At 41.8% G+C, this 12,717-nt stretch overlaps 1 protein-coding gene across 1 annotated transcript in view; it reads right to left on the bottom strand.

Annotated features, from left to right (window-relative positions):
- Nucleotides 1–12,717, bottom strand: part of HDGFL3 (HDGF like 3) — a 72,248-nt gene that overhangs the window by 17,586 nt on the left and 41,945 nt on the right. The window contains exons 2-4 of the mRNA XM_042940870.1: nt 6,984–7,060; nt 1,414–1,552; nt 930–1,088 (exon numbers count right to left, since the gene is read on the bottom strand). Of these exons, the coding sequence (XP_042796804.1) occupies nt 930–1,088; nt 1,414–1,552; nt 6,984–7,060 (375 nt within the window). The remainder of the gene's footprint in view (nt 1–929; nt 1,089–1,413; nt 1,553–6,983; nt 7,061–12,717) is intronic.

Below are 12,717 nucleotides of genomic sequence, written 5' to 3'. Positions count from 1 at the left end.
AATCTAAATGGAAGTAATTTATTCAATCGTGTGACAGACCAGTTATAGTGAAACTTGTACCAATCTCTGGTTTTCAAAGATCTATCTATCTTACTTCCAGTTTCTAAAGGTGAACAGTTTTTACAATGCCATAGTTTGTTCAACTGTATGTCTGGATTACTGTGAAAAACCTAGACTTTCATTTGTAAATCTAGGATCACGTCACTCCTATTACCGTCACAATGGGAATAAATCCAAATTCCTTAAGGTGGCGCACAAGTCTCCATGACTGAGCCTTTGCCTGCCTCTCCCTCTGGGTCATGACCCCCAACCACACTGGTCTTCTTCAAATTCAGGCCAGGCCAGACTCTTCCTGCGTCACATCTGGGCTGCTCTGTCACACACGCCCCCTTCCCCCACCCCCAGCTCTTTCTTCAGGCCTCAGTATGAACTCTGCCTCTTCTCTTCAGAAAGGCCTCGCCCTCTATCTAAAGAACGTTCTCCTACCACTTGTTTCCTTCAGAGTCCTCTCTTCATTTATATGTATTATGTGTACATTCCTTAGAGCAGAAAGACAGATTAAGGGTGTATCTTTATATTTACCTAGACTTGTCCTCAATCGTACTGGGTCTCCTATATTCCTAAAGTCTTCAGAGCTCATTTGGAGGTGACCGTAGGAGGCACACCTGCTCTTGTCCCCTTGGCTGAAGAACAGACCTTCTCCAACTACTGAGCGGCAGTATTTTCAGTGCCACGTCGGCCTTGAAGGGTCCACAGCCAGCTGCCCTCACGTGTAAGGTCACCTGTCCTATCCCCTTGGCTGTATCACTGTCCCTAGAGGCAGAGGCTCCACAGAGCTAGTATATTTCTATGTGCCCAATGGAGGAATTAGAGGTCATCTAATGAATGTGCATATAACATTAATAACAATGGAAATGGTTCTCAGGCACCTTCGAAGTGTAGGACTTTTTCCGTTTAGAGCCTGCTTTTTCATTCTTTCTTTTGCCTTTTCCATCCTCTTCCACTCTATCCCCTTCCTCCTCACTGCTCGCATCTGCAGTATTTCCACCTTCTCCCTCCGTTTCCGAGGAGCTCTGTTGCTGAATTGCCTACGAAATAACAAGATATTGGCTAATTACATTTTTGAAAAATTGTCACGGACACTGTGAAAAAAACATTCTATTTTAATCTAAAAGGGTTCAGCTTACTCTTAAGATTGCAAAATAAAGGACTGTCAACCTCAATCTTCCAGTGACCACTTGACTTGAACCCCCTTGAGTAACAGAATTACATTTAATCCAAAATATTACCGGAGCTAAATTCTGATTTCAAATAGATGGGAGAGTAACTACTAGTATAAGAGGACATATAACAAAGACCCCAAAGAGAGTTAAAACCGAAGAAATGAGATCTAACAACGAAGCAAACCATTACCTGGTATCCAGTGAACTTCACTCCTGGGTTATTCTCTATTTCCCACAATCCTTCATTAAATCCTTTCCGTTTGTTTGACTTTCCAAACTTGTCTTTGTATTCCTTATATGGAAAAAGGTCTTTGGGACCTAAAAATGCACTGCAGAGATATTTTAGAAATAGGATACATTTGACCTTCAAAGGTACAATATTTTTAATATCAATATCAACAAAGGTGTCAGAGCCTATTTTAGTAAACAAGTTAAAAGTATAATAAACCCTCTGAGTTAGGCACGTAGCACAAAATGTTTTACACATACACTTCAAAGCAGAAAAAATAGATAGCTGGCTACATAAACCAGCAACTCTAGACTGTGCTTTGATCTTACTTTAAAAAATTTTTTTTTTACATTTATTTATTTTTGAGAGACAGAGAGAGAGCACAAGTGGGGGAGGGGGAGAGAGAAGGAGACACAGAATCAGAATCAGGTTCTGGGCTCTGAACTGTCAGCACAGGGCCTGACGTGGGGCTCAAACTCACAAGCCGTGATAATATGACCTGAGCTGAAGCCGGAAGCTCAACCCACTGGGCCCCCAGATGCCCCTGATCTTACTTTTAAATTACCAAATTATTTTTGTTTTAAAACTGGCTTTTAGTTACAAAGATAGTTTTAAACCTTTAAAGTTTATTTATTTTTGAGAGACAGAGCATGAGCAGGGGAGGTACAGAGAGAGGGAGACACAGAATCCGAAACAGGCTCCGGGCTCCGAGCTGTCAGCACAGAGCCCGACGCGGGGCTCAAACTCACAAACCGTGAGATCACCACCTGAGCCCAAGTCCGAAGCTTAACTGACTGAGCCACCCAGGCGCCCCACAAAGGTAGTTTTAAAGATGTCCCCTTTGACCACTTAAATCATCATCTTAAACTAAGCCTTATTTATGCTAATCTATATACCACATTAGCAAATTATTCACTGTTCTTTCTGTAAATTAAAAAATCACATTGGTGTTTAACGAGGCACTAAACAAGAAAAAAATCAGAAGTACAAATAGATACAATGTTACACAATTTCAACCCTACCTTAGACGAATCACAGCCATAAAAAGAAAGTCAGTTAGAATAAATCCCGCGGTTGGCTAACAGATCGGAGCGTTCACGCTAGCGTCTGCGGCATGACCACCCGTGACATCAACCTGGCGAATGAGACAGCGGAGGCCCGCATCCCGGCTGACACCCAAGAATCTTCCATTCCAAACTAAGGCTCACGTGTCCAGCCGTGAGACAGACCTGAGCGGACGCCTCGAACCAGTCAGGCACCACCGCGGTGTTGCGGCTTCCGGGGGAAACAGACGAACGCCCCTAGCTCAGGGAGCACGCGGTCTAGGAGCGCAAGCGGGGGTTCGGACAAAATCGGAAGGAAAAACCATGGTACCGCGTGCTGAAAGAAACCAAGCAGGGAAGGGGGTGGCGAGTCCGGGGGTGGACTTTACAACCCCGGACACTGAGGTCACGGGCGGCCTCGCGGACAAGGCAGCGATCGACGTGAGGACACAGATCAGGTGGGCCTCGAAGGCCGCTATGGAGGCTCAGGGTCAGACGAGAAACCACGAAAGGTTTGAGAAGAGAAGTGACAGCTTGTGTTCTAACAGGATCCCTTTGGCCACCGTGCTGAGAACAGACCGAAGGAGAGGGCACTGGGGCAGAAGCAGGGAGACAGATCAGGCCACTGAGGTAATGCCGGTGACTTGGGCCAGGGTGTAAGCCGTGCGGTCGGTGGGAAGGCGCAGGATTCTGAATTCACTCTCAGGAAAGGGCTAACATGATTTGTTAAGGGGCTGGAGATGGCACGTGAGAGGGATGGAGAACTGAGGTTATCTCCAAGGTTGTAGACTGAGAAATGAGAAGAACAGATTTGGCATTTACTGAAATGAAAGATTCTTTTTTATATAAAAAAAATTTTTTTATGTTTATTTTTGAGAGAGAGAGAGAGAGAGAGAGAGAGAGACAAGAGAGTGAGCAGGGGTGGGGCAGAGAGAGAGGGAGACACAGAATCTCCCAGCTGTCAGCAGAGCCCAACGAGGGGCTTGAACCCAAAGACCGCGAGATCATGACCTGAGCCGAAGTCGGATGCTCAACCGACTAAGCCGCCCAGGTACCCCTGGAATGAAAGATTTTTTAGAGAACAAGATTTGAGGGTGAAAAGCTGAGATTTCGATGTTAAGTTTGAAACCTGGTCTGACATCCAAGTGAGGAGGTCAAGTAGGGAGCAGGAGAGGCGATTCTGGCACTCAGGGGAAAGGTCTGAGCTGGAGGTATATATTTGGAAATTATCTGCAGAGATGTTGGAAACTTTGAGACTATTATTTAATAGGTTACTGTTGAGTGTTATAAATTCCACTTTCTGACTGGGGCTTCGTACTAATTCCTCACTGCCTAGCTGATCGAAATTTTCAAGTTGATGAAAACACCCAAGGAAGCTTTCTGCCCCCGACCACCAAAACTTCCTTGACCTTTGACAGCTTGGTCAACATGACTCTATCTCACTGAATCCAGACATAATTTTGCAGGTTACTGGACATTTTAATCAAAGGATATGTGTCTTGCTTGACAAACTGAACATGAGAAAGAAATGGACTTTGTCGATATTCCTTTTAGAGAAATGTGTCCTGCATTGTTAGACCATGGCTTTTGACTTTTCTCCGGCCTCTGACGCCACGTATAGGAGCTAACTGCGGGCTAAGCTGCCCGAGGTTCGCGTCAGCTACTGATGCTCGCCAGGGCCTGCCTGTATTTCTGTGCTGCCACGGGAGGCAGGGTTAATATGCAACTGGCCACGCCAGCTGTTGCCAGAAAGAAGAACGCCGAATGAACTGTTCTGAAACAACTACTTATTTGTTGATACACAATGTTTTTTCCTAGAATATAGACAGATAAATCCACAAATCAAATCTCCTCCCCATTGGTTAATTTTCCTGCATGTTTTACAAACCTTAAAGGGTAGGCCAGAAAACAAAATTGTCCAAAGTTCCATGCTCTAAGGATGTTATTTTTTTTTCTCCTGGCCAAGGCTGTCTTGAAAATTGTCCAGATGAAAACTACTGGGGTTAAGTTATATGGAACAGAAGAATTTGGGGGTCCAATTACCTAACTGTCTGGGCGTTAGAATAAATTCCAGGCCATGTTCTGAGGAAAATTCTAGTCTGCTCAGGGGTGCTTGGCTGGCCTGCACACAGCTTTCTTGTGAAGTTCCTCACCTTTATTTCATTTAGTGAATTTTATTCATCCAACAGCTATTATTTTAAGCACTTCCCACTGGCCAGGCGCTGTGCTAAGCACCGTGTCTACAGGAGCGAGCAACACCCACGTGTACTCTGCCTCCACAGACGGGCTGAACATTAGGTACTTGCCAGGGCGTATAATCTCAGGTTCAGGGACACCCGATCCCTAATAAATGCTCTGCTGAAACAAAGTCCTGGCAGGTTTTTTTGAAGTTAGTTTTCCTCTAAATGTTTCGAAACCTACCTCTGTATAATCTAACCAGTAAAAAACGAACATATGAACTATATTATATTGCTCCTTGGTAGAACTACTTTTACTAAACAGAGCCTCGGAAGGATGCCGTTGACTTAGATTAGTAATGCGTTAAGAATCGGTTCCGGGAAACCCTTCACACTGTTCACTGGGATGACTGTTACCCTCACCAGCTGCACACCAGGTGGTAAGCTCTTTATTTATAGTGCTTTAAAGAATGCCCAGAAAATGTTTACTAAGAGAAGTGACCACACAATGTTAGTAAATGGTTGATTTGTCCTATATAACGAAGAGGGATAATCTTGTTTCTTAAATCCTGCCAGGTCCCAGAAATACGATCAAATCATTTGGAAACAGGTCTCAGAGAAAAAGCAAAGTAATGGTATAGATGCAAAATGGAGAAAGGAATGAGGCGAATGTAAAAATACGTAGCACGAAGCCCTCTGCGCTTATTATAGATAAAATATTTACTTCTAAGCTTTCTAGCAACCTCTCTAAGGAGGAAATCATGGCAAGCTGGATACTGCACAGTGATTACTAGATAAAAACAAAAAAAGGATAAAACTAACTTCTTGAAAGAAACGCAACTATTTCTCACACGAAGACAAGAAATAAATACGTCTTAAGGGCCCCCTCTCCCCTGGCTAGCTCTCTTTCGAGGCGAGCATGAACAAGGTACCAGAGTGGCAGAAGCAGCAAGCTAAGAAAAAGTTCCCGCCTGGCCCTACTGCATTCAAATGAACACAAGCACAAGGGATGACCCTGAATTTGGAGATTTGTAAGATTTCATGACAGGTATTCTTTTCTAGAAAACATTTTTAAGTTTTATTTATTTATTTTGACAGAGACAGAGCAAGCAGGGGAGGGGCAGAGAGAGAGAGAGAGAGAGAGAGAGAGAGAGACAGAGACAGAGAGAGAGAGACAGAGAGATCCCAAGCAGGCTCTACACTGGCAGCGCAGAGCTAGACAGGGGGCTCGAACCCATGAACTGTGAGATCATGACCTGAGCCGAAACCAAGAGTCGGATGCTCAACCAACCGAGCCACCCGGGTGCCCCTCATGACAGTTTTTAGCTTCCTCCACACATACAATCCCTATTCCATTTGTGTCCTTGTGTGACGGACCACACACGTTTTTAGTGTGTCGAGACTGACCATCATCTCCTGGTATCTAGTAACCAGCTTCCTTCTTTCAATGATGAATTATTCCTTCCAATTTTCTTCCCTATTACAGTTGCCTAAGCTAGATACTATGCTTCCCATTTCCCGATGGCAACACGTGGTCACAGGACCAGGTTTTTGCCACAGCTGTGCGTGCAAGTGTAAGTGACATATGCAACTTCCTTGTCACTTCCTTACACACAAGTGTCCTGTTCTTCATGTTTTCTAACCACTCTCCACTCCCCTCTACCTGGAAGATGTACAGGTGCTGCTGAGCCAGTTTTCATTTGTTTTTAAGTAGCAGACAAGGCAACACCCCAGGCGATGGCAGGACAAAGTGACAGAAGGAACCTGGGTCCCCAGAGCAGAGCAGTCTACACACCCTGAGCTACCTGCCTACCTCTGGATTGTTTCAAAGCAAAGAAAGAAATTTCTGCTATCTAAGACGCTGTATTTTCAGCTCCCTTTATCCAGCAGTTTAGTCTGTACTCTAACCAACACAATTTAAAAACCTTATTAAGTTGGTATGTTTGCTTCAGGGTTCAACAAATTGAAAGGGCCTGAGAGAACCTAAGTTTGTTGTATGAAATATGAATGAAGGAAGTCTCTCCAGAAGGGAAATATACAAGAGCAACAAAAGAAATTACTGGGAGTGGGAAGGAGACCACCCAAGGACTCACAGGTGTCCTAAAGGAGATTCTGGGTAATGTCCGACATTTACACAGAAGTAACATTCGTAAGTAAAATGAATGAAAAATCTTCACATTAAGAAAAATACATTATTAAGCTTGCCGATTTTATATAATTGTGCTCATTTTAATAAGACCAGGTATAAACAACGTAGTCTCGTAGAGCCAAATTAGAGGTGCTGAAATTTCAGGTTGTTTTGTTGACTTACGTTTCATGGGTGCCAAAAAAGAAGATAGGATATTTGTTTGCTGGAGGCTTCACAGCTCCCTCTGGGAGTTCATCAATCTGTTAAAGATAAATTTAGTTTTTAAATATTCAGTTAAATCATGTAAAATAGCATAAACAAAATATTGTTCTGATAATTTTCTTGCTAATTTCAAAATAAAATTATTCTAATCAAAATCCCAATAATTTTTCTTCTTTTGAACCTTATAAGTGATTCTAAAGTTCGTATTTGGCCCACCACATGGACAGTAACACTGTAAATTGATTATAACCATTATGGTAATACATCGCCAGGAGCCAAAACTACTCATTTCTTCTGACTCAATAGCATTACTTCTGGGAATCTGTCCTAGCAAAATAGTTAAAAAGAATAACAACAACAACAAACAAAAAGATGGCACTTTTTGGAGAGGACGGTGAATTTACACACACGCACACACTACACCTAGAAACATACATGCTGTAAGGCAGAGAATTATTATGGAAAATTAACTCAGTGAAATATTATACAGTCATTAACAATTACCATCTCTTTCCTGGACTATTCCAAGTCTCTCTCCACTCGTTTAAGCTGGAATTACATTTAAAATGCACATCTGATTATCTCACATCCCTGCTTCAAATCCTTCTATGGTTTCGCATTGCTTAAAGCATCCTTAACTGTGCACATGAAACCTTTGGAACTTTAAAAAACTGATACTTAGGGTGCCTGGGTGGCTGAGTTGGTTAAGTGTCTGACTTTGGCTCAGGTCATGATCTCACAGTTCGTGGGTCCGAGCCCCATGTCGAGCTCTGTGCTGACAGCTTAGGGTCTGGAGCCTGCTTCAGATTCTGTGTCTCCCTCTCTCTCTGCCCTCCCCCACCCGCACTCTGTCTGCCTCTCTCTCAAAAATAAACAAACATAAAAAAAGAATAATGTTACTTTAGTCCCCCCCCCCCCAGACCTACTGATTCTTATGTACGGTTGAGAACCTCTAATAAGATAAAGTCCAAATTCTTTAGGCTATTATATAGTTACATATTCATAATTCCTTACAATGTTTCAAGAAACAGAAATTTGCAAATCTCCATCTGTAGCCCCAACCTTTCCTTTGAATTCCCATAATTCTGACAGGATTATGTTGAACTGCAGGCATGAAATTACCAATGTCTACAAACCATTTCTATTTCCAGGTCCTACAAGCAGCTCAAACTAAAGAAAAGGCTACAAAGAGGAGAGGCACACTGGAGTTCAGAGAGCAAGAGACCAGGCCTGATACCCCATGTCTGGAAGAGATCTGAGGGCCTCCTTCACTCACATGTGGCAGCAGCCTGGGGGTCACCCCACAAGTTCATCACTGAACTGAACGAACCATGTGTCAGAGCAGACACTCTGTGTACTGGGGAAAGATGAACTTTGAGTCTAGAACTTGTAAAGTCCTGCTTCTGATTTTAAACTGTGCCATCGAAGGCATCATTTCCTCTCCTGGGGCCTTGACTTTCACATCTGTAAAATGGGATGGTTGTACTTGGTGACCTCTAGGTCTCCTTCAATCTTGAAATCCCATGGCTTGTCTAAAACTGAACTAATTTCCCTTGAATCTAGTTTTGTTTTCTAACTTAATTATTGGTATTGTCTGTTACCAGGAAAGAAACCTAGATAATCTTTTTATTATTTCCTCAAGCCCCATATTCAGTTTTTTACCAAATACTCCCAATTCAGCTCCAGGAATGTCTCTCAAATTGATCACTATTCCCATTAGTAAGTGTTGTTCCCTAAACAAGTTCTCATGATCTTTTAATAAGGCCATTACAGGTCTTTCAAAGTACTTCCTTGTCTCCAGGCTTTCCTGTTACATTCAATACTACCCTCCAAAGACAGTTTAAAATGAATAACTTCATTTGAATAAATTCACTAAACATTCAATAATGTGTGTCTGCGTGCGTATATACGGTAAAAAACACGACATAAAATTTTCCATCTTAACCATTTTCAAATATACAGTTCAGTAGTGTTAACGATATTCACACCGTTGTGAAACAGATCGCCAGAAAATGAGTAACTGTACTTTAAGTGGACCAAGGATAGAACTTAAAATGGAAACGCATGGTGACCAGGTGACAAAACACTGTCACGTCATGTTGGTTTTTTTTTTCACACTTAGAAAAAAACTGCAAGTAAACAGTTTAAAAAGAAATCTTTTAAAACTTTCCGTCAATACAGCTTTTGGATGAACTTTTTCTTTGCTATAATGTTACATTAGTAACATCTATTGCAGAGGCTACACAGCGACGGCCCTCAGGCCATCTCTGGCCTGAAGATATATTTTGTTTGGCTCCAACGGTGTTGTTGTTTTTTTTTTTTTTTTCAACTGAATTAGTTACCAACACTTTAAAACAGGAAGATTCACATTAAAATCCAGAACAGCTTGTGTGAAAAAAAATATTACAGATAGGGATGAGCAAGCATTCCTACAAGGAAACCATTAGCCAAGACGTTCAACAGATGCCACCTTGAGACCAAGTATGTTACACTTCCGCCACACTCTAGAGAGTGTCAATGCCTGCTTTCCTCATTCATACCTTTTAGCCGGCCCCTCTGGAGTACTTGATTGTGGCCCCTGTAATAAATATTGTCAACGATATAGTAACTGGCCTGACAACCATGTTGGTTCCCCTATAAAGGTGTTAAGTAGGTTGACTTGTACTGAGAGTCTTGTTTTTTTTTTTCTGCCTGTTTATTTTTGAGAGGGAGCTCGAGAGTGTGCACGCAAGCGGGGGAAGGGGAGGGAGCTAGAACCTCCAGCAGGATCCACGCTGCCTGTCAGCCCAGAGTCCCACGGGGGGCTCGAGCTCATGACCCTGATATCATGACCTGAGCCAAAACCAAGATCGAACACAACCGACTGAGTCCCCCAGGTGCCCCGAGGGTCTTGTTTTTAACTTTTTTGAAAATTGTACTTTGGCATTTTTGGAATAACAAGTTGTTCAAGTAGATACACCTTCGTGAACCAATTAAAAAGTGCACCTCCCAGGCACTGTTTTTTGGCTCCTACTGTGAATACCAAGTGGCAACAGAATTTTACTTTCAGTTTCTGTTTGGTTTTGTTTTACTGTTTGTTTTCCTGACTTTGTATTTTTACTCTTGCTCCCAGTTCTCAGCTATGTTTGTTAGGATTCTGGTTTGCGCACAGCCAATGTGTTATTCCCCATTACAGGACGAGGGTGACCTACCGTCTTTTGGGTGTGACGTGGCAAAGAATCTGGTATGTTAGTCTTTTAGTCTGTAGAATGTCTTGCTTCCTTTGGACAGAAGAAGAGTCCTTTTGAGACCTAGATCAGTGAATGTGTGTATTTTATGTTACCTTTAACCTGTAGCTGAAGTTTCAGACCTGAAGCCATAAGCTCTCTGTGTTCGTACTTGACAGAGTGTTTACTCCTTCTGTGATTTTGAAACATTTTTCTACTTCTGGGAAGGGTCTTAAGAAATTGGTGTAATTTTCTTAAAAGATCTGTTTCTATTGGTTTACAGATAGTAATATGACTTACAAAAATATAAAGGTACATAAGAATCCTCAGGAATTAAAACAGTGAATGTACAATACTTTCAATATGGTAGCCTTTTTGTTAATGTTCTTTATTGATTTGTCTGCTTTGCTCATTGCAGAGACACTCAGGGGATGTCAGTTAGAAACCAAGCCTGTAATCCCTTGAAGTTTAAAATCCACAGCCCTATGGACTCGGGGCAGGAGGGAGGCAACCTCATATTTCCTAGAAAACGTGTCCTCAGAGTTTCATCCCTGCACCACCACCATCAGCCGTTACATGGGACTCATCAGAAATACTAGTTCTGAGTCCAGAATTCTGACCAATTGACTTAGATACTTTGGGAGTTAAACCCAAGAGTCAATGTTTTAAGAAACCTCCAGCTGATTCTGAAATACATTATAAGACATTCCCCCTCTTGCTGTGGTTCCTGTGGATGGACTGCCTTCATTTCTTGTGCTTAACAGGAGTCTCATTATGTCTGCAGGATTTTTGCAATGTGATTGCAAAAATGTACCAATGCATGATTGCTTTCTTAATGCTTTAAAATGTACGAAATAGCAAAATTCCTACTTTTTATTAAAGGAATACCATATTATATTAAATGTGGTGGCCTTCTAAGAAAAAAAAAATCCTTCTCACAGAAACTGACAGGTCAGAGGCAGTTATACATAAAAAACCATGGGGCGCCTGGGTGACTCAGTCAGTTAAGCATCTGACTTTGGCTCAGGTCATGATCTCATGGCTTGTGAGTTTGAGCCCCACATCAGGCTCTGTGCTAACAGCCTTGAGTCTGGAGCCTGCTTCAGATTCTGTGTCTCCCTGTCTCTCTGCCCCTTCCCTGCTCACGTTCTGTCTCTCTCTCAAAAATAAACAGAAACATTAAAAACAAAACAAAACAAAAACAAACCAAATTTAGGGGTGCCTGGGTGGCTCAGTTGGTTAGGTGTCCAACTCTTGATTCTGGCTCAGGTCATGATCTCATGGCTATGAGATCAGGCCCTGCATCAGGCTCCCTGCTGGGCACGGAGCCTGCTTAAGATTCTCTCTCCCTCTCCCCAGCTCTCTCTCTCAAAAAAAAAAAAAAAATCCAAATTTAAGCAATCAAAGTGAATCCTTGAACAAACCAGACTGGTTGATAATTCTGGTATAAAAACAATTCTGTCTGAATTTAATCCTTATAGAATGTAATATAAGTATATGTTTTATTTCTTAAGTAAAATTTGGGTTTGTTTCCTCATGAAGACACTAACTACACTGGGACTTCTTAAACAGGTCTACTGATAAGCTAATGTTGCTTCCATATAATGTTAATGGTTAAGGAAAATGTAAATATAAACGAATTATATTTCTGACAAACTTTTCTAAACCAACAGCTATTATATTCTGTGGTATATTAGATTAAACATAATTTCCAATACTTAACTTTAAGATGCTGGGCTAGTATTAAATTGAATTAAAGGATAATCTTTGCATCCTTGAATAATTTCCACATAGAACAGAATACTGAAGCACTGGGAGCCGTGTGTGGTTTTGTGTCATATACAAATAGGGATTACAAGTAGGGATTAAGTCTGCTACTCTAAGATCTAAGACACAGGAAGGATATGTGCATTATGATTGTCCATGAGCTTTGATCGTTTTCTAAAACACTTGTATGGGACAGTAATTCCTCAAGTATCTGGCTCTCTATAAAACAGATGTCACTCTGGGTAAATTATAATTAATATGGAGATTGAGACTCTACAGAGAACAACACTGGCACAGAAGTATAACCAGGCAGGTGAGGTAACAGGAGGTGTTTTCGTTTACTAATGGGAAAAGATTAATTTTGTACTTGAACTCAAGTATTTAGGTTGTTCCCACATGTGGGAGAAGATTAAGGACAAGGCCCAGATGAATGCTGAAAGTTATAGGTTTGTGGAAAGGGAAATTTACTTGCCTTGGACTGTGTAACTGCAGACGGTCTAAAAGTTTACACAATGAAATATGAAAATGTTGCCAAAGCTGGATGTTTGGTTCTTATCAACTGAATTATAACTGACATACAATATCCTGTTAGTTTCATGTGTACATCACAACCATTCAACATTTTTATACATTATAAGATGGTCCCCACGGTGAGCGGTCATCATCTGTCATCATACGAAGTGACCATGACATTGGCGACTGTATTCCCTATGCTGCACTCT

Source organism: Panthera leo, chromosome B3, assembly GCF_018350215.1.
Source record: "Panthera leo isolate Ple1 chromosome B3, P.leo_Ple1_pat1.1, whole genome shotgun sequence".
NCBI lineage: Eukaryota > Metazoa > Chordata > Mammalia > Carnivora > Felidae > Panthera > Panthera leo.
This window is presented reverse-complemented; position numbering and strand designations above follow the sequence as displayed.